The following is a 22,503-nucleotide window of genomic DNA, read 5'->3' as shown; positions in this document are numbered from 1 at the left end:
GTCAAATCCGCTGTCGGTGCCGCCTTCGTCTTCAGTCCTACTCGCGACCTTACCTGCCTCTACCTTTTGGTCCTCGAAACGAGCAATTGATTCGTCGACCCATACTCTAACCTTCGTGCAATTACTTTTGCACGGATTTCACATCAGCAAAGCACAGTCTCCGTTCCCTGCTGCCCATCACGGCCCGGCGTCGAGTCTCGGATCTGTTACCCCTCACTCTACTCGACCTCAATCCGCCCTACGCCGGCCATCAATAGCAGGGCTTAAGCCGTGCTGACAACACCTTCTGAGCTATGGCGCAGAATCGCCCCGCCGCCTTCAACACTCTCAGGATGGGAGGTAAGCTGCGGCAATTACAACCCTCCCATCGGCCTCGCCATGCTAACCCCCCGCTGTAGAGGTTATTCGCGAAAAGGTGCAAGATGGAATAACTGGTGAGACGAGGGATCTGCAGTACACGCAGTGCAAGATTGTTGGCAATGGCTCCTTCGGCGTCGTCTTCCAGACGAAGCTTTCGCCTTCAGGAGAAGACGCCGCCATCAAGCGTGTTCTCCAAGACAAGAGATTCAAGGTCCGCAATTCTTGCGCGTCTGTGACGGGCACGCGCTAACAATTCGAGCAGAACCGTGAATTGCAGATCATGCGCATCGTCCGTCACCCTAACATTGTCCAACTGAAAGCCTTCTACTACTCCAACGGCGAACGGGTAAGAACACTTGAAGCGTCCAGACGGGAATAATTCACTGACTCGACACAGAAAGATGAGGTCTACCTCAACCTTGTTCAGGAATTCGTCCCCGAAACAGTGTATCGCGCGTCGCGTTTCTTCAACAAAATGAAAACGACGATGCCCATCCTGGAAGTCAAGCTCTACATCTATCAGCTCTTCCGAGCCCTTGCCTACATTCACTCTCAGGGCATTTGCCATCGTGACATCAAGCCTCAAAATCTGCTTCTGGACCCCACATCAGGCATCCTCAAGTTGTGCGATTTCGGTAGCGCAAAGATCCTCGTCGAGAACGAGCCGAACGTGTCGTACATCTGCTCACGATACTACCGAGCCCCAGAGCTCATTTTCGGTGCTACCAACTACACGACCAAGATTGGTATGTATCCCTCAGATAGTGCTCCCACCCGTAGCAATTCTGACATACCCTACAGACGTCTGGTCTACTGGTTGTGTCATGGCTGAATTGATGCTCGGACAACCGCTCTTCCCTGGAGAGTCAGGCATTGATCAATTGGTGGAGATCATTAAGGTGCTAGGCACACCAACTAGGGAGCAGATCCGCACAATGAACCCGAACTACATGGAGCACAAGTTCCCGCAGATAAAGCCGCATCCTTTCGCTAAGGTCTTCCGGAAGGCGGATGCGAACGCCATCGACCTCATTGCCCGTCTTCTCGAGTACACGCCTACTGAGAGACAAGCAGCTGTTGAGGCCATGGTCCATCCGTTCTTCGATGAGCTCAGAGACCCCAATACGAGATTGCCCGACTCTCGGCACCAGAGCGGTGAAGTCCGCGACCTGCCCCCGTTGTTCGACTTCACTCGTCACGGTAAGTAGCGTTGACTCTGAGACCTGACATCGCCTCTAACACTGTAACAGAGCTGTCGATCGCGCCGAACCTGAACCACCAATTGGTGCCTGCTCACATCAAGCCTGTCTTGGCCGGCAGGGGATTGGACATTGACAATTTCACTCCGATTCCGAAGGCAGATATGATGGCTAAATTGGACTGAACAAGCCGAGGTCATGTCCAGGGACTCAGCGCACTCGTGGATCGTTCCCGACTTTTCTCTGCCGCAAACCCACCGTCCGACCAGCGCATAATGAAATCGAGTATGCATGGACAGCAAGGCATCGGCCTCTCCTCGAACGCGGACCAAGTGATGATTAGATGTTGAACGTGGAATGACGACTAGAAGCTGGCTGCGTCGATCGCTCGAAGGAACAGTTTCGTTGGCGAAGGAATGCGAAGATGTCTCGTGCTTAAGAAGCGGTGGCTCTTCGCGCTGGCGGAGAAGAGGGAAGTAAAACATTGGCCCTTCGAGGCGTGTCTACGGGTTGTGCATCATGTTGCTTACCATTTCCATGGGAGGCTGCATTGTTGCATTTCGCAGGAGACGGCGTTTTAGAACACGTTCTGGTGCATGACCTCAGATGGCTCTCACAATGTCCTTCCCTCATTCTTCACGAAAAAGAAGGCTTCCTCATGCTACGGCAGGCGATTGTCTGGACGGTCCGGCCTACCCTTTTTCGTCTTTTCATCGCTTATTACTGTCCGGCGAGGCCGCCTTGCTTGTCAGCACTCGGAAGATGCGTGGTGGACATATACTGTTGTAGGTTTGAACTCTCTCATGAATGTTGGAGGGCGGCTGGAGGGTCGGGAAGCCCGCTCCCATAAGTCGGGGATCGTGGGCGGTAGGTCTGGATTTGGTTTTAGGCATGATTCCAAAGGAAAAAGATTTCAGCTTTCTCTGTTTATTCATGGCAACGCAATGATGGCGAGCCAAGCAGGTCAATTAAAATGGTGGGACTGGCTACTTTGCTCAGACGTTGGGAAAGAATGTTGCTGTCGTTATGAACTGGCTCAAAGGAGCCAAGTAAGATCAATGCAAGGCTGTCACTCGGATTTTACATGGTGTTTGGCCGCGAACGTGCATTTCCAAGGGCAATCTCAAAAGCCCCCAAGTTCGGATGAGAGGTGATGCAGATGCGTGTTTGATTGCGTTTGTAGCTAGGTGTAGCGGTACTTGCCTGAGCCCGTTGAGTGAGGCGATGTCGGGGTGGTCAGGGAGAGCTGTCCTCGAAAGGTGAGAGGGCCACCTGATTTCCTGCCTCAGGCAACAGTGCACCAAAGCCTACCACAAAGGTGACATCGAACGGGTCAATTGACGCGCGACGGTCCAGCTAGCAGGGGAAGCTCGCGCCTTCCCTCTGTAACTTTTTGACGTGGATCCCGTCTTCTCGAGGCTGCAGCCCCTACGGAAAGCCTCACTTCAACTCGCCGATCCGTCCAGACTCAGACTTGCTTTCGACAATTGGAAGCAGCCTTCACTGAGATACACAATGGGTGACTATGAGCGCAGACGCCATCACGGCGGCGGTGGCCACAACAACAGAAAGAGAAGGTACAGAGGTAAACTTATTTCCGCCCCTGTCTTGTTTCACCAGAAGCTCACCACAGGCCTCTTGCCGATGACAGACGATGATGACAACGATCACCGACAGCAGCGCCGAAGAATCGATTCCGCGCCTCTTCCTGTGAGGGTTCGCCGACAGCTGCTGTCCCTTGCCGAGTCCCCTCTCCGACGATGGCACGAAGAAGTCCAGAGCATCGCACACGTTGTCGCTGATAACACTGAAGACACGGAGCTGCGCGAGAGCTTCACTAGCCTCGTTCTCCAGCTTGCGCTGGAGCAGCCGCTCAAAACGCCTTTCGTTGCTGGTGTCATTCTCTTGGTGAACACCCTCAAGCCGGAGATTGTGGGCGAGATCCTCGTCAAGCTTAGCGCTGCGACCCAGGAGAAGATCGAGGCCGGACAATGGAGAGACGTGAAGCTTTACTTGAAGCTCCTGGCTTGTCTGCAGAGCTCCTTGGACGGCGAGGGAATCTTCAACGTGTTGGACGAGCTGTTCAACCGCGCTGTAGACCTGCAGACTGCAAGCTCAGATGACGTAGGGCCTTCCATCACTTGCGACAAGAGTACGCGCTAATAATCCGCAGACAATTGGCACAGAGCTTGTCAAGATTATCCTGTTTACGATTCCCTACATTATGGCTGCCGCGCCCGGACAGTGGCAGCAAAAGGCAGCCGATCTCATGGAGAAGACCGACATCATCGCCTCCGAACCCCATGCGCTCCAGGCGCTGATCGACCCATACCTCGCGGAGAAAGATGAGCCAACTGGGTCAATGAGTGTGATTGCCCTGCTGCAAAAACAGCTTCACCAGGAGGCGGCGAACAACTGGGAACTCTCGTGCCTTCCCAGACCCTGGAAGCTACCGCTGGAGGAGATTGAAGCCCAAGAAAAGCTTGACAATGCCACCAAGCACACCTTGCCAGCCATCACTGTTCCCGAGAAGATCATTGCTGGACCTCGGCCTTTGTTTCCCGAGGTCTATTTCTCGGTATACAGCTCTCAGGAAGTTGGGTCGGTACCTCCTGTCACAGACATTGCCTCTTCGCTGATTCGCGATGGTTTGGTTGACACTATCAACATCCTGGACTACAATCGCAATGTTACTGCTAGGTACCTGATTGATCTCGACTGCTACTTTTCCGACACTACCTTTGTCAAGCGAGCCACTCCTTTTGACAGGCTGCGCGATATAGAGTCTGGCAAGTCGACATGGAAGCCTGAGGACGTCGCCGTCGACGCTGTCTTCTCACAGCTCTTCCAGCTTCCCACGCCTGAGCATAAGCTTGTCTACTACCACTCCGTGCTGACCGAGGCTTGCAAGATTGCGCCGGCAGCGATTGCGCCCAGTTTGGGCCGTGCCATTCGACACATGTACCGCAATTCCAGCCGACTGGATCTTGAGCTCTCGCAGAGATTTGTCGATTGGTTCTCTCATCACTTGAGCAACTTCGGCTTCACCTGGAAGTGGACAGAGTGGGTCGATGACGTTTTCTTACCTGACATCCACCCCAAGAAGGCGTTCATTATCGGAGCCTTGGACAAGGAAATCAGATTGAGCTTCGCTCAGCGCATCAAGGGAACTCTGCCTGAGCCGTACCAGCCCCTTATCGGCCCGGATAAGGAGAAGGACGTCCCTGACTTCAAGTTCAACGATGAAAGTGAGTACCCTCTGATCATCTCCCCACCATTCGTGAATCTAACCGAGGACACAGGCACTCCTTTCTCGGCCGAAGGACGTGAAATCGCCTCACTTCTGAGACGCAAAGCCCCAGATGAAGAGTTCCAGCCTATCATTGAGAAGATTCACTCGCTTGCCATAGAGCACGACCTGGACCCCTTGGTGACTAGCACCGACGTCTTCGTCACAGCCGTCTGCTGGGTAGGGTCGAAATCTCTTAGCCATGTCCTGGCATGCATCGAACGAACCAAGGATCGGCTCCTTGACGTGGGTGCGGCGTCTGAGGCGGCTAAGGCCCAAATCATCACCGCAGTCATGTCATACTGGGCTGCCCAGCCTGGTGTGGCTATTTCCATTGTTGAGAAGCTTCTCAACTATTCAATCTTGTTGCCTCTCTCAGTCATTGACTGGGCACTAGTAAGCAGCAATCATATCAACGGCCAGTCATCTGGGGACTCTCTGGCGCAAACCCATGTTTTTGAGCTTGTGTTTGGAACGGTCGCCAAGGTGACAGGTCGCGTCCGACAATTGCAGACAGAAGCCGATGCGGATGATGAGGCAAAGGAGAGAGAGGTCAAGGCCATGCGCGATCTTTTCAAGGCGATGGAGGACGCTCTGGTGAGCTGGGCCTCTGGTAGCAAGGACGAGATGATGGAGGAGATGGACGGAGCGGGTCAGCGCGACAGTCTTCTCCGCCGCTGGGGCGAGCGTTGGCTGCGCGTCTTCCGACGTCGGGCGGCCATTGAAGAGGCCTTTATCTTTGAGGCTTCGAAGGACCATACGTCTGGAGGAGAAAGCGCCTCCGTCTAATTCACGGTAGAAAAACCACACTTGGACTTGGGGACTAAAGAACAGCTCTGCAATTTGTAACATTACCGAGAAAAAAAAAAGGGCCATTGATTTTGGGATTGGCAAGGTGAAGCTCTGACCACAGGAGATCGGGATTGCTAAATAGCTATATATATCTCGTTTTGCGCAAATTCAGTGCTGCCTATGCGAAATACTAGGCGTGACTGGAATCTCTGAAATCGACGGGACCCAAATACTAAAGTAAATCCAAAAACCCCCACTGGCACACCCCTGGCGCTAAGGTAGATGCTACACTGAAGGTGGTGAGTGCGGGGCAGTACCCAGCCTAGCAGCAGGCACTTTTTGCGCTGCGTCACTGATTGGGCGACGCACTACAGCGGGGGTTAAAGATTTCTGCAAGGCTGACAGCCATCTTCAAAAAAATTTAGATGGAGAACGGTTCGTCGGCTTTTTGCTCCAGTACCTGCCAACCGACCAACTGCACACGCCGAATAAACGCACGAACGAGCTTTCGCTTTATGAAGGAAGCTGAAGACCCTACATACCGAGAGCTAGAAACCCATAGCTCTCATCAATTCTTAAGAGAGACAGCCCGAAGGCATCTCGGTGCCAATCGCCCACAATGGAGTCCTCGGTGGCCCAGGTGAAGGTCAACTTCACAACGACGCATGAAGATCTCCAGCTCGACGATAGCAAGAGGCAACTGATTGTGCCCGCAGGTTTGCAGCGCCAGCGACACCCAGTACCAATGGCATGAGAAACTGACCCCCCCTCGCCCGACAGACATCAAGCGATATGGCCTCTCGAGGATATTGAACTCGGAGTCGATGCTCAACACCCCCTCTCCGGTGCCCCTCGACTTCCTCGTCAACGGAAACTTTCTCCGCACGACCCTCGAAGAATACCTCCAGTCGAACGGCCTCTCCTTCGAGTCCACAATCACCCTGCAATACGTCCGCTCCCTCCTGCCCCCCGTCTACGAAGCCTCCTTCGAGCACGACGACTGGGTCGCGGCCGTCGACGTCCTCTCCGCCACCTCCCCGGCTGGCATCTGGTCCGGAGACGCCCTCCCCCAGGGCCAGGACCGCATCCTCTCTGCCTCCTACGACGGCCTCGTCCGCATCTGGGACGGCTCCGGCCAGTGCCTCGCTACCTCCGCCTCGGCCCGCGCGGGCGGCCACTCCAAGCTCCTCACCGACGCAAAGTTCCTCTCGTCGACGCAGCTCGCCTCCGTCGGCCTCGACCAGAAGCTCATCCTCTGGAAGTACACCGAGTCCGCCGACCGCTTCTCCGGCGACCTCAAGCCGACGCTCGAGCTCCACGGCCACAAGAAGATGATCAACTCCCTCGCCGTCCACGGCCCCTCAAAACGCCTCCTCACCGCCTCCGCCGACGGCCGCGTCGGCCTCTGGGCCGCCTCCAAGAAGGACTCCCCCGAGGTCGACGCCGACGACCTCCCCGCCAAGCGCGCAAAGACCGTCGCCGGCTCCTCCGTCTCCGTCCCCCAGCGCGGCGCGAAGGCCATGATCCCCGCCCACGAGGGCTCCTCCGCCACCGCCGTCGCCTTCCACCCCTCCGACCCTACCGTCGCCTACTCCGCCTCCACCGACCACACCCTGCGCACCCTCGACCTGACGAACGGCAGCGTCGTGAGCACCCTCACCACGATGCACCCGCTGCTCTGCCTCGCGCCCATGGGCGGCGCTTCGTCTCTGGTCGCCGCCGGCTCTGCCGCGCGCCACGTCACGCTGCTCGACCCCCGCGCCTCCGCGAATGCCACCTCGGTGCTCACGCTGCGCGGCCACGCCAACATGGTCTCCGCGCTTGCGCCGAGCCCGGACAACGAGTACTCGCTCGCCTCCGCGTCCCACGACGGCACTGTCAAGATCTGGGACCTGCGCAGCGTGCGGCCCGCGACCAAGGACGAGGGCGGCGGCAGCGTCAGCGAGGCCGTGTACACCATCTCCCGCGAGTGGCTCAAGGGCAAGAAGGTGCCGATGGGCGGCGAGGGCGCCAAGGTGTTCGGGCTGGCGTGGGACAAGAGCTGGGGCATTGTTAGCGGTGGTGAGGATAAGAAGGTGCAGATCAACAGGGGGAGGGATCTCGTTTCGTCTTAGGAAGGTGTGTAGAAAGGTATGTTGCGAACCAAAATATTGATTTACGTGTATAAGTGGTTGGGAAAAGTTTGGCATTGAAGAGATAGCTATAGACTACAACAAAGAATAATACCCCCCGCGAAAAAAAAAACGAGAGAAAAAAAAATCTTCAGAAAGATGTTGTGGCCGTGGTCTCTTGTCTATAATTGACATACTGCACCCTTGAACTCCTCGCCAAACAAAACTAACCTCTTATCCCGCTTGACAAAGAACTCCATTAGCTCTGCCACATGTACTCGCTAAGCCCCAGCATCTTGTCCGCCATCTGCCTCTTGGCAGCGCTCGCGATGCCACGCTCCGGGTTCGCGAGCTGCTCGCTGAAGCAAAGCTCGAGCAGAGTCCTCAGCTCCTCGTACGTAAAGGTGTCGCTGGCGTCGGCGTGCTCGTCTTTGTCCTTGTCCTCCCTCGCCTTGTCGACGATGGCGTCGGGGCCCTTGTCGAAGAGCGCAAAGTAGTTTGACGCGCGACCGAGGTCGACGCCCTCCTCGACGTTCTTCAGGTTCTGCTGGAGGACGAGGATGTTGAGCTGCATGCGCCCGCAGCCCTTTGCGTTCATGGGCGAGACGAAGGCGGCGTTGGTGACCAGGTACGCGTTAATGAGCAGGCCGAGGCCGGTACGGATGAAGGCCGTCTCCTTTGCGCGGAGGTACTTTGCGATCGTCTCGTCGTAGAGGATGAGGTCCGAGTTCAGTTTGAGAATCTCCGGGTCTGGCTCCGTAACTTCTTGGTCCAGGAGGTAGGGCGCCTTGTCGGGGGAGAGGGCGGTGCGCAGTGAGTAGATGATCTCTGTGCGGATCTCCATGTGGAGGGTCAGGAGCGCTGTGCCGGCCAGTTCTTCAAAGGAGGAGACTATGCCGTCGAAGGCTCTGTTTTGGGTCAGCGTATGTCATCAGGAGGCAAGGCGGAAAACTTACTGCACTGTTTCTTGTGTCATTGGGAGGTACACCGGCCCATCCTCGTTTGTAGCTTTGCTGGGGTCGTTCATGAGAGTCCAACGCTTGCTTGAGCCCCTATTCAGGGCCGGGCGGGAGGAGTCTGCGTCATTGCGAGTGATGTGTCGCAGGCTTGAGATCTTGACAGCAAGCCACTTCATGCTAGTGTACAGCAGGCAGAGAGAGGAGACTGTGTCCCTATCTGTGATGATGTCTGCGAGCTCCATGCGCTTCTCATTTGTCTGGACAATGAGCAGACCAACTTCCTTCTCCAAGAGCTCGCGCTCGAGAGCGTCAGAGGTCCACAGCTGCTTCATGGTCTCGTGGACATCACCCTCCTCCAAAGCCATGCCTGCTGACATGCGCAGCTTCGTGGGCTCGCCAGCCTGTACTTGGGTTCTGCTGACGAGAGACTTATACCAGCCGAAGCAGCGGTCGTAGTAGCGCATCATCTGGGTGATGATGAGCGTGCTGAGAGCTTGGTCGTGCGGGATCGTGCTCAGCATGCGGCAGAAAGCAGTGACAACGGCGAAGAAGGCCGTGGTGCCCTTGAAGACGGGCCGCCTGGCAACCTGGGTCCATTCCTGGTCCTGGATAAAAGAATCAACTTCTCCAAAGATGGTGTCGCTGAGCTTGCCGAGCGTCTCGTCGAGCTGAGGTTGAAAGACGTTGACGAGGAAATTATCCAGGAACGACGTCAGAGTGCTGGTGGCGAGGTCGGAGCCTGGCGGGACAATCATTTTGAGTCTTTGGAGGAAGACCAAGGTAGGCGGTAACAGCAGACTCATGTTGAAGACGCTGGGTTCGACGAGGGACTTGTAGGTTCCTTGTGTTTGCTTATTCTCCCAGCCGGCAGTGGTGCCTCTCTTGGAGCCGACGCCGTCCATTGCCGCTCGCTTCTTATCGGCGCCAGGTTTGCGGGACGTGTCGGTCAAGCCGGGAACAGCAGCGCGGATAATGCCCTCGAGAGCTTCGTACTCCGTTGTCATATCCACCGCCTTGGGGTCACCTTCGGCAAACTTGAAGAGATTCTCCCTAGAAGCATCCTTTTTGCCGTTGATGTTGGCGCCAGGCTTGGGCGACGAGTTGAACTGGAAGACATCGGCGTCCGTTGTGACGTAGTTGTGCAGTAGAGAACGGATCTCATTTTGATACAAGTTCCACAGCTCCTTAAAGCTTCCCAACAAGGCACTGTTGTTTCCAGCACCCTCCCTACGGATGAGCGCCTTGATCGATTCGTGGAAGACGCGGTGGCCCTCTGCAATCGCTTCGAACTTGCCGAAGAGCGTCCAGAGCAGGTCGTATATCACGTCAGCCCTCATCTGAGTCTCGCGGTTGCCGTAAATGTGAAGCCCTTGGGTATTGGTAGAGCCGCCGCGAAGCGAGCTGGGGTGCCTCTGGTCGACTTCGTTGAGAGTCTCGTTGACAATGGTGAAGAGCTCGACGGGCAACCTCTGCTTGAGGGTGTCTACGGCCGTCTCCAATCTTCCCAACTTGTTCAAAGACTCCACCAGTAGCGACACATACGAGAACGTATCGGCTTCTGGGTTCTTAGCCGGATCCTCGGCCGTCTTCCCCTCAAAGTCCATGGCGTCAAGTATTTGGTGGAAAGGGGCAATCGTAATCGCCTCGTAGTTACCGTCCTTGAAAGCACCCTGTGTCTTTGCCAAATTCTGCCACCTTTCCTGGCAGTACGGCGACTTGAGGTATAGATGCTCGTGGAGTTCCTCCACCAGGATATCCATGAGAGCCCCATCTTGGTTGGCTAGATAAGCCCGTAGTTCGCTCAGGGCCCCGATATCATCCAGTTCAGGCTTACGCAGCTTCCGCAGCGCATTCTGCAATACCTCCACCGCACTCAGGAACCTCTTTTCAGAGATTCTCGCCTCCAACTGATCCGGTACCAGCCTCAACTCCTCCAGCTCGTTCAGCGTCGTAAGCAGCTCGTCGTAAGCCTGCGACGCGGCCGAGAGCTTCTTAAGCTCCGGGTCCGACGTGCACAGGCTCACCTTGGACGTCAGCAGCGACTCTTTCAGCGTGCGCACCTTCTTCTGCGAAGCTTGAATGCTGCCCTGGATCTTGTGGAACGTTCCTATGGAACTGTTGAACCCCTGATGGTGCTCGTGGACGATGCCCTTGAGGGAGTCTTCAACGTAGCTGTGCGCCTCCGTGAACTTGCGGTAGTCGTGGGCACGGCCGACGGAGCTGCTGTCGAGGAGCTGCAGTGCGAGCTGGACGGGAACGCAGTCGTTTTGACACATGGCGGGCCATTCTTGCTTGATGTGCTCGAGGACCTGGCCGATCTGGCGCTCGGCGTTGCTCTCTTGGATGCGCTCGCGGCTGCGCATGGGCGGGGGACCTGGGTTTCGGAAGTTGGATGGTGATCGCGGGTTCATCGGCGGGGAGCCAACGGCGTAGCGGTCGCTTCTGTCTCTGTCCCTGTCGCCGCCATACCCGTTGGCGTAGGGATCGTAGTCTTGAGGTTCTTCGCGGCGACCAAAGTTGCCATAGCCGTTGCCGTTGCGATAGGCGCCGCCGCCGTACCGATTCGACATTCTGAGGGATGTGGTAGTTGGGCGCTTTATACGGTTGGACGGAGATAGGTTCGCATCGCGGTCGTCGGGATTGGAGGTATCGAGGGTATATCGGGTTATCAAAGGCGTACGAGGGCGATTGTAGCCGTTGTTGTCGCGACGTATCTCGAAAAGCGGCTCTTGGAATGTCGAAATGTGGTTGAATTGGGCAAAGCCAAGGCGGACATCGAGGTGCTGGCCGTGCAGCTGCAGCTAGGGGCTCGGGTGCCTCCAGTCCAGCCATCCGCATGCACGTTTCACTGCTGTCTGGGTCTCGTCCAGGCCTGTTAGTGGTTCGCTTCAGTGGTCGAGGTCAGCTAAGGTCCCCACCACCCCCGGATTGTTCACTCATCCCACCTGCCCCCACCAACCGCGTGAACGCGCCGCAATGCTCCGTTGACACCTCCCGACACTCACGGTGCGACCGGCACACCCGACCGAATGTCATTCATCTCAAGTTCTTAGATATAAGAAGCTTGATATAAGAATCGGGTTATTCAAATTCTCGATGATACTATAGCAGGACCCCAACAAATTTCATCATCATGTCGAATGAATTCTCTATCCAGCCTATTGGGCGCTTTTATGGCGCCAGTCAGCCAGTCAAACGGCCAAAAGTGAGTAGTAAATTGGATTTTCAGGCTCATATCTGACGGACTCGTTTCCCGATGATTCCGCCCCATTGGGATCGTCTCTGACAATATATTCAGGAGTTTGCATGTTTCTCATACGATGATAATCACGAATTCCACCTGGGCGACTCGTCACTGAGATACTACTACACGCCGCCCTTAGGAGTCGACCTCTCAGATGGCTACGACAGCTTCATCAAGCATGATGACTCTAAGGCCGAGCACCTCGGCAGTCTACTTAAGACCATTAAGGCTCACGAAGAAGAAACGGGGCAGAAGATTGACGCTCAGATCGTCACATGGCGTGGTATGATGACCAAGGTAATACCTAGCCCCTATTCCCTCTAATATCAAGCCACTAACCAGATCTCAGATCATGGCATCGCCTTTTGAAGACCGAGACGGGTCAGTTGCTGCAGAGACTCATCTTCATGGGAGGCATACTGACGTTCACACAGCTTCGAGATGAACGCAACACTATACCAAGTACCTCACAAGCCCCTCGAAAACATCATCTGAGCTGAAAGCTAACCAAACCCAGGACTGCATGTACGATACACCACACCCAGCCCCAAAACCCCTTAACTAACCCCGTTCCCAGCTTCATCGAAGAGAACCACGAATACAAAGTCGCCTCCCAAGCAAAGCAAAACGCTCAACAGCGCCGCGGCCCCATCCCGCCCGAGGTGATGCAGTTCTGGGGCTACAAATTCGAGACGCTCGCCACCCTCCCGGCGCCCTGGGGTGATACCCCGCGAGCATACATCGAGAACCGTCCACGTGAGATCGTCAACAACAACGCGCAGTACTGCTCCGTCGTGCGCACCGGCATCGGCGCCACGACCATCTGCATTGGCGGCGAGGTCGACGCCGTCTGGGACTCCAAGCCCGCCAAGCAGGGCGCTCCCACGAACTGGGTCGAGCTTAAGACCAGCCTCGCCATCCGCGACGAGCGCGACGTGGATAACTTCCACCGCAAGCTGATGAAGTTCTGGATTCAGAGCTTTCTCCTTGGCGTGCCCAAGATCATTGTCGGGTTCCGCAGCCGCGACGGCATGTTGACCAGCGTCGATGAGATTGAGACGGAGAAGATCCCGGATACGGTACAGAGACGCGGACGGGCCAATTGGAACGGGGATATGTGTGTCAACTTTGCGGCCGAGTTCCTTGTTTGTGAGTGTTTCCCCTCAAATGTCACAGAGAGATCTATTATTAACGCATGCAGGGCTTCGTCAGACTGTCAACGATGACGGGGTCTGGAGGATACGCAGGCGGCCCGGGAGCCCTATGATAGAGGTGTTTAGAATCGAGGAGGCCGGGCACGGAGAGATTCTGACGGACGAGTTCATCAACTGGAGAATCAAGCTCTCCATGAAGAGCACCGCCCCGGAGCCAGAACCAGAGGATGAACCACAGCCGGAACCATAGTCATAGTCACAGACCGAGGGCCAGTCATCACAACCCCCTTCACTACAAAGGCATGAATCGGAACACTCGACTTCGCGCGATTATTCTATTGGGTCAAGACCTTGACGTTACCTAGGTATCTACCTACTGCCGAAACACGAAATCACAAACAACCAAAACGCCACCCTATGCGACGAAGACAAACCCGGATCAGCCATGTAGATATCATCAGTCATGAGAGCCACGTGGCCGAGTCCATCCATCTGCGTCGTCGAAATCCAATCCCGGTATCTCGGTATCTCAATCTCCCGAATGTCAAAAACTTTCCCGATGCTGAACTGATAACTCTCCTCCAATGCTTTTGTGTACTGTTCAAACCCGCATGCTGCGACGTGGTCATACACTCTCATCATACAGCGTTTCTCGTGAATAATGATATGCCACCTCTCTCTGCCATCTTTTTCGGGCCCGTAGCCCATCTTGTAGCCAGTTTCAGACAGCTGGCCATCTGATTCTCAAACCTTCAGTCCACCTGCCGTAGAGCACGTCTGAAAGCTGATTGCAATGCTCCATACCAGGTCGAGCTGGGCGGCCTGGATACTTGGCCTCCACGGCTGCCTTCTCTCGTTCTTTCTCCTTCTCGGTCGACTCGGGCGTTGCAAACGAGCCGTTGCGCCTCCTATGGCTCTTCAAATGCGGGTTGTTCGGTGCAAGCACCAACTTGTTGGGGCTACCGCCAGATGACGGTGTTGCTGCGGCGCTCTTGATGATGACGGTGCCCTGCGGTGTGCCATCCGATGGAATCTTGATCGACTGCTGAGGAATCAATGCCGTGTTCAGCTTTGAGTCTTGAGAGACAGCCGACATCAAGTTACGCATCACATGGTAGGCTCCCTCAGGGTCGACCGAGTCCAGGAGAGCGAAGGCATCAGTAAGCTTGGCCAGTGCCTCCCGCTTCTGCAATCCTGACGTTTGCGCGTGCAGCTCTGCGAGTGTCGGATCGATGGCCTTATTGAACAACCGCCTACCCAACATGCCCTCTTTGCTGTTTGGCTCTACGCATGCGCCTCTCATCGGTGCTCTGTTCTCATCCCCAGCAGCGGTGTCACCCGACTCAGAGAAATCCGTCGGATCAGTGACGGAGCCATTTGAGGGCACCCGGCGGAACAGTCGTACGGAAGAACCAGAGTTGCCGTACGACATGTCTGGCTGGAGCGGTCTTCTCGCGACGGTAGAACGAGGCGACCCGTTTGCTTGGATCTGTGTGGCAGACGCTTGACGACTCGAGGGCTGGCGGCGCACAGTCGACCGGCGCACTGTACCGGAAGCGGGAGACGAGGGACCGAGCGGAGCGTCCTTGAGGTCGAGGCGGCGCATGGCCTCCTCCGCCGCAAAGTAGGACGGCTTCCGAGACCGAACAGTTGGCCGCCTGGGCGCCATCGACTTGACCGTGTCAAACACCCACTCATCCGAGTCGTCCTTAGCAGAGATGGTGTTAAGTGTTTCCTGGTAGAAAATGGTGTGCGACTTTCGGTTCTGGTTTGCGTCCCACATTTGCTTGCGCGCAATCAGCTCCTGAAGAGCCTCCATCTTGCCGGCAGACCTGATGAAGCGGTGGCGAAGGAGATCTTTTGCGGATGGTCTGCGGTCGGAATCCTTGACGAGACACTGCGCCACGAAGTCCTTGAAGTCTTTGCTGAAGGCACCCTCCAGACGGGGAGGAGAGTTCTTGGGAATGTGGAAAAGAACCTTCATCGGGTGAATATGGGCCAGAGGAGGCTCACCATTGGCCATTTCCATAGCGGTGATACCGAGTGACCAGATGTCTGCCTTGAAGCTATAACCGTCCTGCTGGATGACCTCGGGTGCCATCCAAAAAGGGGTTCCGACAAAGGTGTTCCTCTGGGACTTGATATTGGTCAACTGGGCAGCGACACCAAAGTCGGCCAACTTGACCTTGCCTGACTCGGAAAGCAGGACGTTGGCAGCCTTGATATCTCGGTGAATCTTGCCTTCGGCATGCAAGTACTCGAGACCACGGAGAAGCTCTCGGCAGATAATTGCGATGTGGACCTCGGCGAAGTTGGCTGGTTTGAGCTGAGGAATGTTAGCTTAGTCGATAAGGATAAGCTGCGACTCGGAGTGACATACCAGGTCCAGACATGAGCCACCGCCAAGATACTCCATTACGATCCAGAGCTTGTGACCGCGAAGGAAACTGCCCTTGTATTGGGTAACAAATGAACTTGCGCAAGTGCTGAGCACTGCGATCTCGCCTTGAATCTCCTGGATGTCATCTTCGCTTGATTCGAGATCAATCTGCGCATCCGCGGGTTAGCGACATTCATCAGGATGTAAATATGGGGGTGGCTCACATGTTTAATGGCGACGGTCTCGCCGGTGGCCTTCTCAATGGCCTTGTAAACGACTCCAAAGCTACCACCTAGAGTCCTGTCAGCGCGCATGCACAAAATATTCGCCGGTATTCAGACAACGTACGACCAAGCTCCTCCAAGACCTGATAATGTTCGGCGACGCCTTCGTCGGCCATCGCGGCCGATCTGGACGTCATGGCGACGCTGATACTCTCAATTCAATCGATTCCGCCGGCAGAGATGGAGCAAGAGAGAGGGAGGAGCTGGTGTTCAACCCTGGAGCCCGAGAACGGAGGGAGGTGAGGGAGCGAGAGGTTTGCGCTTGCAGGATGGTGCTGGAAGAAAGTTTCGAGAGAAGAAAAGGGTATCCAGGGAACGGGGCTGTCGTCTGTCAGTCAGGACGGCCTGGCTTGTATTTTAGACTGGACAAAGGCAATAATGGCGTCAAAGGAAGCAAGCGGATCGTCGGTGGCTCGGTTGCTTGGGGTTGCTTGGGAGAGCAGCGACTTGGTTCGGGTATCCCAGGGCCAGGGCGGGCGAGGACCAGGTCCAGGTACGGTAGTCAACGACGCCGTGCTCTCTCTGCGGTACGTGTTGTGTCTTGTGGCCGGGTTGTGTGTGTTCTTTTCCTCGGTGTGGTTGCGGTTGTGTGGTGGTTCTGTGGGCTTGGGTCGTCGCAAAGCTCGGGCCCTTTTGTTTACTTTCTTCCGTTTTGGTATAGCTGGGGGAGCTCCGGGGAACCGCAATTTAGCACCAGGGTTCTAGGAGCCGGGGCGAGTCAGCCGATCTTGATACAGAAAAGCAAACGAAAAAGTGCCGGTGGGAAGCCGTTGTTTCTGAAGCATCGTGAATCGCAAACAAAAGAAAGGGAAAAAGTGCAGAGAGAAAAGGCGGGAAGTGTGGGAGCGGTGGATTGATGGATGTAAGGTAGGTTAAAAGCAAGATATGTCGACGGCAGAGAAATGTGATTGTGACCTACGAGAAGGGGCCGACTGTCGTGTGCTTGCGTCGTTTGCATGCCAGTGGACAGTGAACGTGACCCTCTTTACGTCGCTCTGAATGTGTGCTTGGCGTCTTGTTCTTGGTCGAGGCCGGTGATAGAGTATCCAGAGTATGCAGACAGGTTGCCTTGCAGATACCTTAGATGGCCCAGTGTCGTCTAGTCGTTGAGTTGGCATGCAGGGCCCATCGGTAGCGTCGTCTGTGACCCAGTGGCTTCCCAAGGTTGACCCTCTGGTGTGTTGGCTTCGCTGGCGCTGGCTGCTGGGAGACAGGAACTTGAGGCGGGACAATCTGCAAGGGCGAGGCAAGGAGGGAGGGACCGGGGCGTATCTCAGCGAGTGACGGCTCTCCAAAGTCCCACGTCAAGGGAGCGATACCGTCAGCAAAACCCTGGGAACCCAGCAATCTTGTCGGGTATCCGTCGTACCTTGCACGGCATCGCAGGCGGTGACTGACCAAGACCAAGGTTCCGGGGGGCACAGATGCTGCGACTCCAGGCTTGAGGCCGCACTGATGGAGCTTAGCGCTGCTCGCCAGGCGGGATCCGCTAGTCGACGGTGGAGATGCGCCAGCCGCACAGGAGGTCGCAACCCGTTACAAGCTTGTCGCCTGCTGCGACTTTACCGCGTCCTGATAGGACCCATGGCCGCGGGTGGGGCTCCCCCCGGCGCACAGTTGGCCAGCCTCTGCCTCCGCTTGTGGTGTTTGGAGTCGTTGCCCCGCCGACGAGCCCCTCTGTTTGTTGGTTGCCCCGGGTCCGCACCCCGGCTGGCACTGACATTCACCGCATCCCCTTCTTGGAAGTTGTGTCCGACTTTCAGGCTCGTTTGCCTTTGCCATCTCACGTCAACTCCGATTTCCTGATTACCCACTCCAACAAGGTCATTGTCGACGTGCACGCGAAAACCGCTGCATTCCTCACCTCGTCCGAAGCCAACTTCCCACGAGACCTCCAAGCCCCGTCCTCGCTTCGTCTCGCTACGGGTGCTTGAAACTTCGTCGTCATTCCCCTCCTCCGCGATTGAGCCAGTTTCGTCTTGTTGCGCGCGCCCTGCTGTATGGCGCCCACTGCCCGTCGCAACTTACACGATCGCGTCAGATAAGCCTAATCCAGCACGAGCCGTGTACTGGACACCGCGACCGCAACCGCAACCGCAACAGCAACCGAACTCCGCGACATCGACCACCGACTGATCGCCCACCACTCGACAACCGGCATCTTGAAATCAAAGTGCCAAGATGGTGCCAGCACCGCCGCCTCTGCCGATGCGGTTTCCGTGCTGGTGCAGGGCTGTCTACTCATGGGGAGGAGAGGTCTGTAAACAGAAGTAGTTGTTTACCACACGCGCTCCCAATGGCTGACTTTATTTTTCTCACGACAGAGCAAGCGAGACCTCGGCTTCATCGAGGGCGACTTGATTGAATGTCTCAATGCCGGCGATGGTTCATGGTGGACAGGCAGATTATGGCGCGACAGGCGGACTGTGGGCGTGTTTCCGTCCAACTTCGTCGAGGTGCTTCCCTCCGATTTTCGACCGACGACGAGGTCTGCAAGCCCTCTACCCGACCAGACGCCCAGCCCAAGCACACCTCAAAAATCGAGGACGTTCCGAAAGCCCTTCGAAGCGTACGCCAAGGCACCGCACTACACCGCAGCGAAGCAGCCCGAGGTTTACCGAACGAACCCCAACCCAAGGCCTAGAGGGCACTCGGGAGAGTCCATTCACAGCGCGGCACCAGAGAGCAGCAGGAGGGATCGCTCTCCGGCACCTTCAATGCTCAGAGACCGATCACCGGCGCCTTCTGCCCTCCTCTCACGAGAGAACTCTTTCAATGAAACTGCCTCGACTAGAATGCGAGCATACACAACGCCTCAGCCCAGCGGTTACGTATCGCGGGGCAACTCCTTCAACGACGGCGCACAGCAGTACATTCCAAGAGGACGCACTCCAGTGAACGACTACCACCGATCCAGGACACCAGTTCCCGAGCATCATCGTGGCAGAACGCCCATTCCTGGACACCACCGAGCCAGGACACCAGTTGTGGACCACCATCGGGCGAGAACGCCGAACCCTGATCACGACTTGCGTGCGAGAACGCCCGTTCCCGACTATGGTCATGGATCGCGAGCGAACTCTTACAACACCGAAAGAGGGGCCTCGCCCATACCTCCGCATCACGCCTCAAGAGATCCCTCACCAGCCCCTTCATTCAGCTACAAGCCGTACCGACCTCCCCAGGGGAAAGTTGACTCTCCCCCGCCTCCACCACCCCCACCGCATCGGCACGTGGGTGCGCCGCGACACAAGCAGAGCATGTCCTATGACAGTCGGCACGATATCCCTCGTCATGGGTCCAACTCTTCCTTCGAAGATCGTTTCAACCCGCGGCATGGGTCAAATAGCTCTTACGATAAGCGGACAGATCTCGTTCGTCAAGGCTCGAACGCCTCGTACGAAAACCGGCATCCTCCTTTGGACAGGCATGGTTCGCACTTGTCATACTCCCACAGACCGCCAGCGATTCAAACTCAACGGATGCCATCTCCTGCTCCACCCTCCCCATCAGCCAGTCATATGACCCCATCGCCATTGCGGGAAGCTATGGACGGCGTGATAGAGCAATTGGACGCTCTGGGAATGCCTCGAGACCCGACACCGGACCCAGCATTGGACCCGTGGTCACCCGAGTCCTTCAATATGGTCAATGACCGTCAACGAAGGAAGAATACTTACCAGCGACCCCTGACATCCATGGGAATAGCACAGCAGGACGAAGGATACGAGACTTGGAGCGGTGGATCCTCGCGCGATCAATCCTATCAGAACGGACAGAGCGGACACCGAGAAGACAAAGAGCAACTGCCTCAACTTAGTAATTACGTCGAGCGTATGGAAAGCCGTCTAAAGAAAATGCATCAACACAGCGCAAGCATGGCTGACCTTGAGGACGAGGGACCGAAGCCGCCCCCGAAAGGCGCACTTTACGAGAGACCGAAATCATCCATGGGCGGACCGGAGGAGAGGAAGCTTCGAGGGCGGAAGTCGGCTTACGATATTGGCCGGAACGTACTGAACAGGACTTTTACGACGAAGACCAACTCAACCAGCGCATCGTCCGGCAATCAGAGCTCGACGACCCAGAGCAGCGACAGGAGTTTAATGAGTGGATCCTCAGCTGGCGCCATTAGCGCTACAAGCGCCGGCAGCTTTGCTCGGAAGACCCAGAAGCGTGCTCAGAGTGCCCTTGGGATGCGTGATGCTGATATCGAACGACCGGAGACTCCCTTCACCGGGGTCACCTACCACAGCAGCCACGCATCCGATGTGGCTCGTCCGAAATCGCAAGCTGGCTTCCTCGAGGACCCAGGGCTTGGAGGGCTCGTGACTCCAAAGCCCGCCAAAAGAAGCATTTTCAAGAAGCTTCTCGACACGGCCAAGACCGGAGTCGCCTCCGGACGCAGTAGTATTGCCATGGGCGGTGACTCGCCCAGGTCGTCTCCTTTCGCTCGCTCTATGCCCAACGTCGCTTCCCCCGCTGGCAATGCCATCTCCAACATTACCGGTATGGGAAGCACTGGCTTCGGTAGGGAAGCAGCCAGGGAAATGGGTATGGCGAATGGAGTCGACTGGGTGCAGGTCCGCAGAGATGTCAATCGATCCAATTCTCTCAGCAAAAACGAACGAAATGAACGAAGAGATCGCTGTCAGATGCTTGATTACCCAGCCCTGAACCCCGTCGACGAGCTCTATGATGGCATTGAAGGTGACGAAGGCGCCGACGGCTCACCAGTCGAAGACCCCATTGATTATCAGGCATTGAATCTCACCCAAGTCGACAAGAACTCGAGATTCATAAGCAGCCTACCACCAATGACAACCGCGGTTTCTCTGGCGACGACCTACGTATGTCGCCCGTACCGTAGCGATGTCCAGCGAATGCGAGCAATCTTTACCTGGGTGTCCGAGAAGATCTGCTGGGAAGAGGACTTTGAGGGGGAGATCAACACCAGGCGGGTAATCCAATCAAAGCGAGCTTGTGCGGAGGAGTACGCTGCTCTTGTACAAGAGATGTGTACCGCAGTAGGCATTCATTGCGAAATGGTTCGCGGATACCTCAAGACGCCAGGCGAGATTCCAGAACACAACATCATGCCTCGAGCAAACCACTGGTGGAACGCCGTACTGGTCGACAACGAATGGCGTATGGTGGACTGTTGTATGGCTAGTCCATCATACCCAAGGCGGCATCTCTATTCAAGTGCTGGCAATGGTGCAGCTGACTCTTGGTGGTTCCTTGCAAGGCCGACCGAGATTTGCTGGACACATATCCCTGAGCACCACTCTCAGCAACACGTCTGCCCTCCGCAAGCACACGAGGTGCTTCTCAACCTGCCTTGTGCCTGTCCTCCCTTCTTCAAGAACGATCTTGAGATGGTCGACTATAACACAGCGGCGACTCGCATCGAAGACTTGGAAATGGTGCATATCAAGTTTAATGCTCCAGCTGATGTGGAGGTTGCAGCAGAGGTTGAGGTCCGAGGTTACACGAGGGATGTGGACGGCGACGTTTTTGAGAGCGGTGATGTGGTAAAGAAGAGAGCGCTGGCCCAGGCCGAATGGTTCAACGGTATCAAACGCTATACTGTCAAAGCTCTCCTTCCCGGCGACGAAGGCCAAGGAACCTTGAAGATTTACGCCGGCAAACGTGGCCTAATGCATAGCATCAAAGACATCCCTCATCCGGTGGCCTTCGCTCTACCGATCATTCATACGGGAGAGAACCCCCCTTATGAGTTCGTTACGAGGCATCCTACACCTCACGCCCAACGCCACGACATCTATGTTGTTCAGCCCCAATGCCAACGTCTGGCTTTGAATAACACCTTCGTCTTCGCGATCCGACAGCACCCTAGCTCTCTGGCTAGCAGTGGGTCGCCAATGACACCATCGTCGAACCCCGGAGGCGCAAGCCCGATCCCGTTCGCGAGACCCAGCTCGGCCCTGAGTATGACCGCGTCGAACGTCAGTGGATCCAACGTCTCCGGTAACGGATCATCAGGGAAGAAACCGGCGAAGCTTGCCATTCAGACCCCCGGTGGTAAGATTCTCCGGCTTATGCGGAAGGAGGATCGCCGGGGCATCAGTGTTGGCAGCAGGGGAATTGATGAGGAAACCAGCGATGGTGGTACGTGGGAGACCATCATCAAGTGTTCGGAGAAGGGAGTGTGGAGGGGTCTCGTCTTGGCAGACCGCACCGCTCGCTGGTGCGTGTTTGCCGAATGGGTTTGCGTTGGTTGAGCAGCGTCTTGAATTTTTTTCCCATGCATATCTGCAGAACTTCCAAGGGCAATGTTGAAAAGCAAAAAAAGGGGGAAGGGCTTTAAGCGGTCATGACACGGTTTGGTTCGGGGTACCTCATGCATATCTCGGCGTTTTCTCTTGTAAATTGCGTTGCGGTCTTCTTCTTCTTCTTTTCTTTGTGGTTATTTGGGTTCCTGGGCTTACAGCTTTTTGTTTCTTGATGGTCTACTACTCATCATGGTGTGGGAGTTCTCTTCTAATGTACGATACGTAATGGGAATCATGCATGTCGATGCGAGGATGGTTCTGTAAACAACATTTTCGACGAGTACATGCCCTTCGTTTAATGAATTATGATGTTACATTCGATTTCGATTTTTTTTGATTGTAGGCTTGCTTCTCGTGGTGTGCCTCTTGTCAAAGAGGCTGATAGTCTGCCGCGTGATGCCATTGTTAATGCGGGATTCCTGCGAAGACACAGCT

At 55.8% G+C, this 22,503-nt stretch overlaps 7 protein-coding genes across 7 annotated transcripts; 5 read left to right on the top strand and 2 right to left on the bottom strand.

Moving 5' to 3' along the window:
• Window positions 1-293: 293 nt before the first annotated feature.
• GCG54_00001518 (Protein kinase gsk3) lies at window positions 294-1,744 on the top strand (the record flags this gene model as incomplete). The annotated part of the gene is made up of 6 exons (XM_045401634.1): window positions 294-339; window positions 399-571; window positions 623-706; window positions 758-1,106; window positions 1,162-1,560; window positions 1,611-1,744. 6 exons carry the CDS (start codon window positions 294-296, stop codon window positions 1,742-1,744), a joined length of 1,185 nt encoding a protein of 394 aa, XP_045270363.1.
• A 1,330-nt stretch (window positions 1,745-3,074) lies between these two features.
• Window positions 3,075-5,637, top strand: GCG54_00001517 (Nuclear cap-binding protein subunit 1; the record flags this gene model as incomplete). Its single annotated transcript, XM_045401633.1, has 2 exons — window positions 3,075-3,711; window positions 3,746-5,637. The coding sequence occupies 2 exons, from the start codon at window positions 3,075-3,077 to the stop codon at window positions 5,635-5,637; spliced, it is 2,529 nt and encodes an 842-aa protein (XP_045270362.1).
• Window positions 5,638-6,259: 622 nt separating this feature from the next.
• On the top strand, window positions 6,260-7,754 carry GCG54_00001516 (Ribosome biogenesis protein YTM1; the record flags this gene model as incomplete). The annotated part of the gene is made up of 2 exons (XM_045401632.1): window positions 6,260-6,356; window positions 6,421-7,754. The coding sequence occupies 2 exons, from the start codon at window positions 6,260-6,262 to the stop codon at window positions 7,752-7,754; spliced, it is 1,431 nt and encodes a 476-aa protein (XP_045270361.1).
• Window positions 7,755-8,010: 256 nt separating this feature from the next.
• GCG54_00001515 (putative exocyst complex component sec8) lies at window positions 8,011-11,280 on the bottom strand (the record flags this gene model as incomplete). The annotated part of the gene is made up of 2 exons (XM_045401631.1): window positions 8,011-8,659; window positions 8,708-11,280. The coding sequence occupies 2 exons, from the start codon at window positions 11,278-11,280 to the stop codon at window positions 8,011-8,013; spliced, it is 3,222 nt and encodes a 1,073-aa protein (XP_045270360.1).
• A 563-nt stretch (window positions 11,281-11,843) lies between these two features.
• Window positions 11,844-13,358, top strand: GCG54_00001514 (Decapping nuclease RAI1; the record flags this gene model as incomplete). The annotated part of the gene is made up of 7 exons (XM_045401630.1): window positions 11,844-11,915; window positions 12,009-12,251; window positions 12,304-12,335; window positions 12,389-12,416; window positions 12,472-12,479; window positions 12,532-13,103; window positions 13,156-13,358. The coding sequence occupies 7 exons, from the start codon at window positions 11,844-11,846 to the stop codon at window positions 13,356-13,358; spliced, it is 1,158 nt and encodes a 385-aa protein (XP_045270359.1).
• A 471-nt stretch (window positions 13,359-13,829) lies between these two features.
• On the bottom strand, window positions 13,830-15,909 carry GCG54_00001513 (Serine/threonine-protein kinase svkA; the record flags this gene model as incomplete). Its single annotated transcript, XM_045401629.1, has 4 exons — window positions 13,830-15,434; window positions 15,489-15,656; window positions 15,713-15,780; window positions 15,837-15,909. 4 exons carry the CDS (start codon window positions 15,907-15,909, stop codon window positions 13,830-13,832), a joined length of 1,914 nt encoding a protein of 637 aa, XP_045270358.1.
• A 1,368-nt stretch (window positions 15,910-17,277) lies between these two features.
• GCG54_00001512 (cytokinesis protein 3) lies at window positions 17,278-22,017 on the top strand (the record flags this gene model as incomplete). The annotated part of the gene is made up of 3 exons (XM_045401628.1): window positions 17,278-17,698; window positions 17,876-18,028; window positions 18,107-22,017. The coding sequence occupies 3 exons, from the start codon at window positions 17,278-17,280 to the stop codon at window positions 22,015-22,017; spliced, it is 4,485 nt and encodes a 1,494-aa protein (XP_045270357.1).
• Between the last annotated feature and the right edge of the window lie 486 nt (window positions 22,018-22,503).

The sequence above is a fragment of the Colletotrichum gloeosporioides genome, assembly GCF_011800055.1.
Source record: "Colletotrichum gloeosporioides strain Lc1 chromosome Unknown consensus_7, whole genome shotgun sequence".
NCBI lineage: Eukaryota > Fungi > Ascomycota > Sordariomycetes > Glomerellales > Glomerellaceae > Colletotrichum > Colletotrichum gloeosporioides.
Note: the sequence above shows the minus strand (reverse complement) of the source record. Positions and strands in the feature narration are given on the sequence as shown.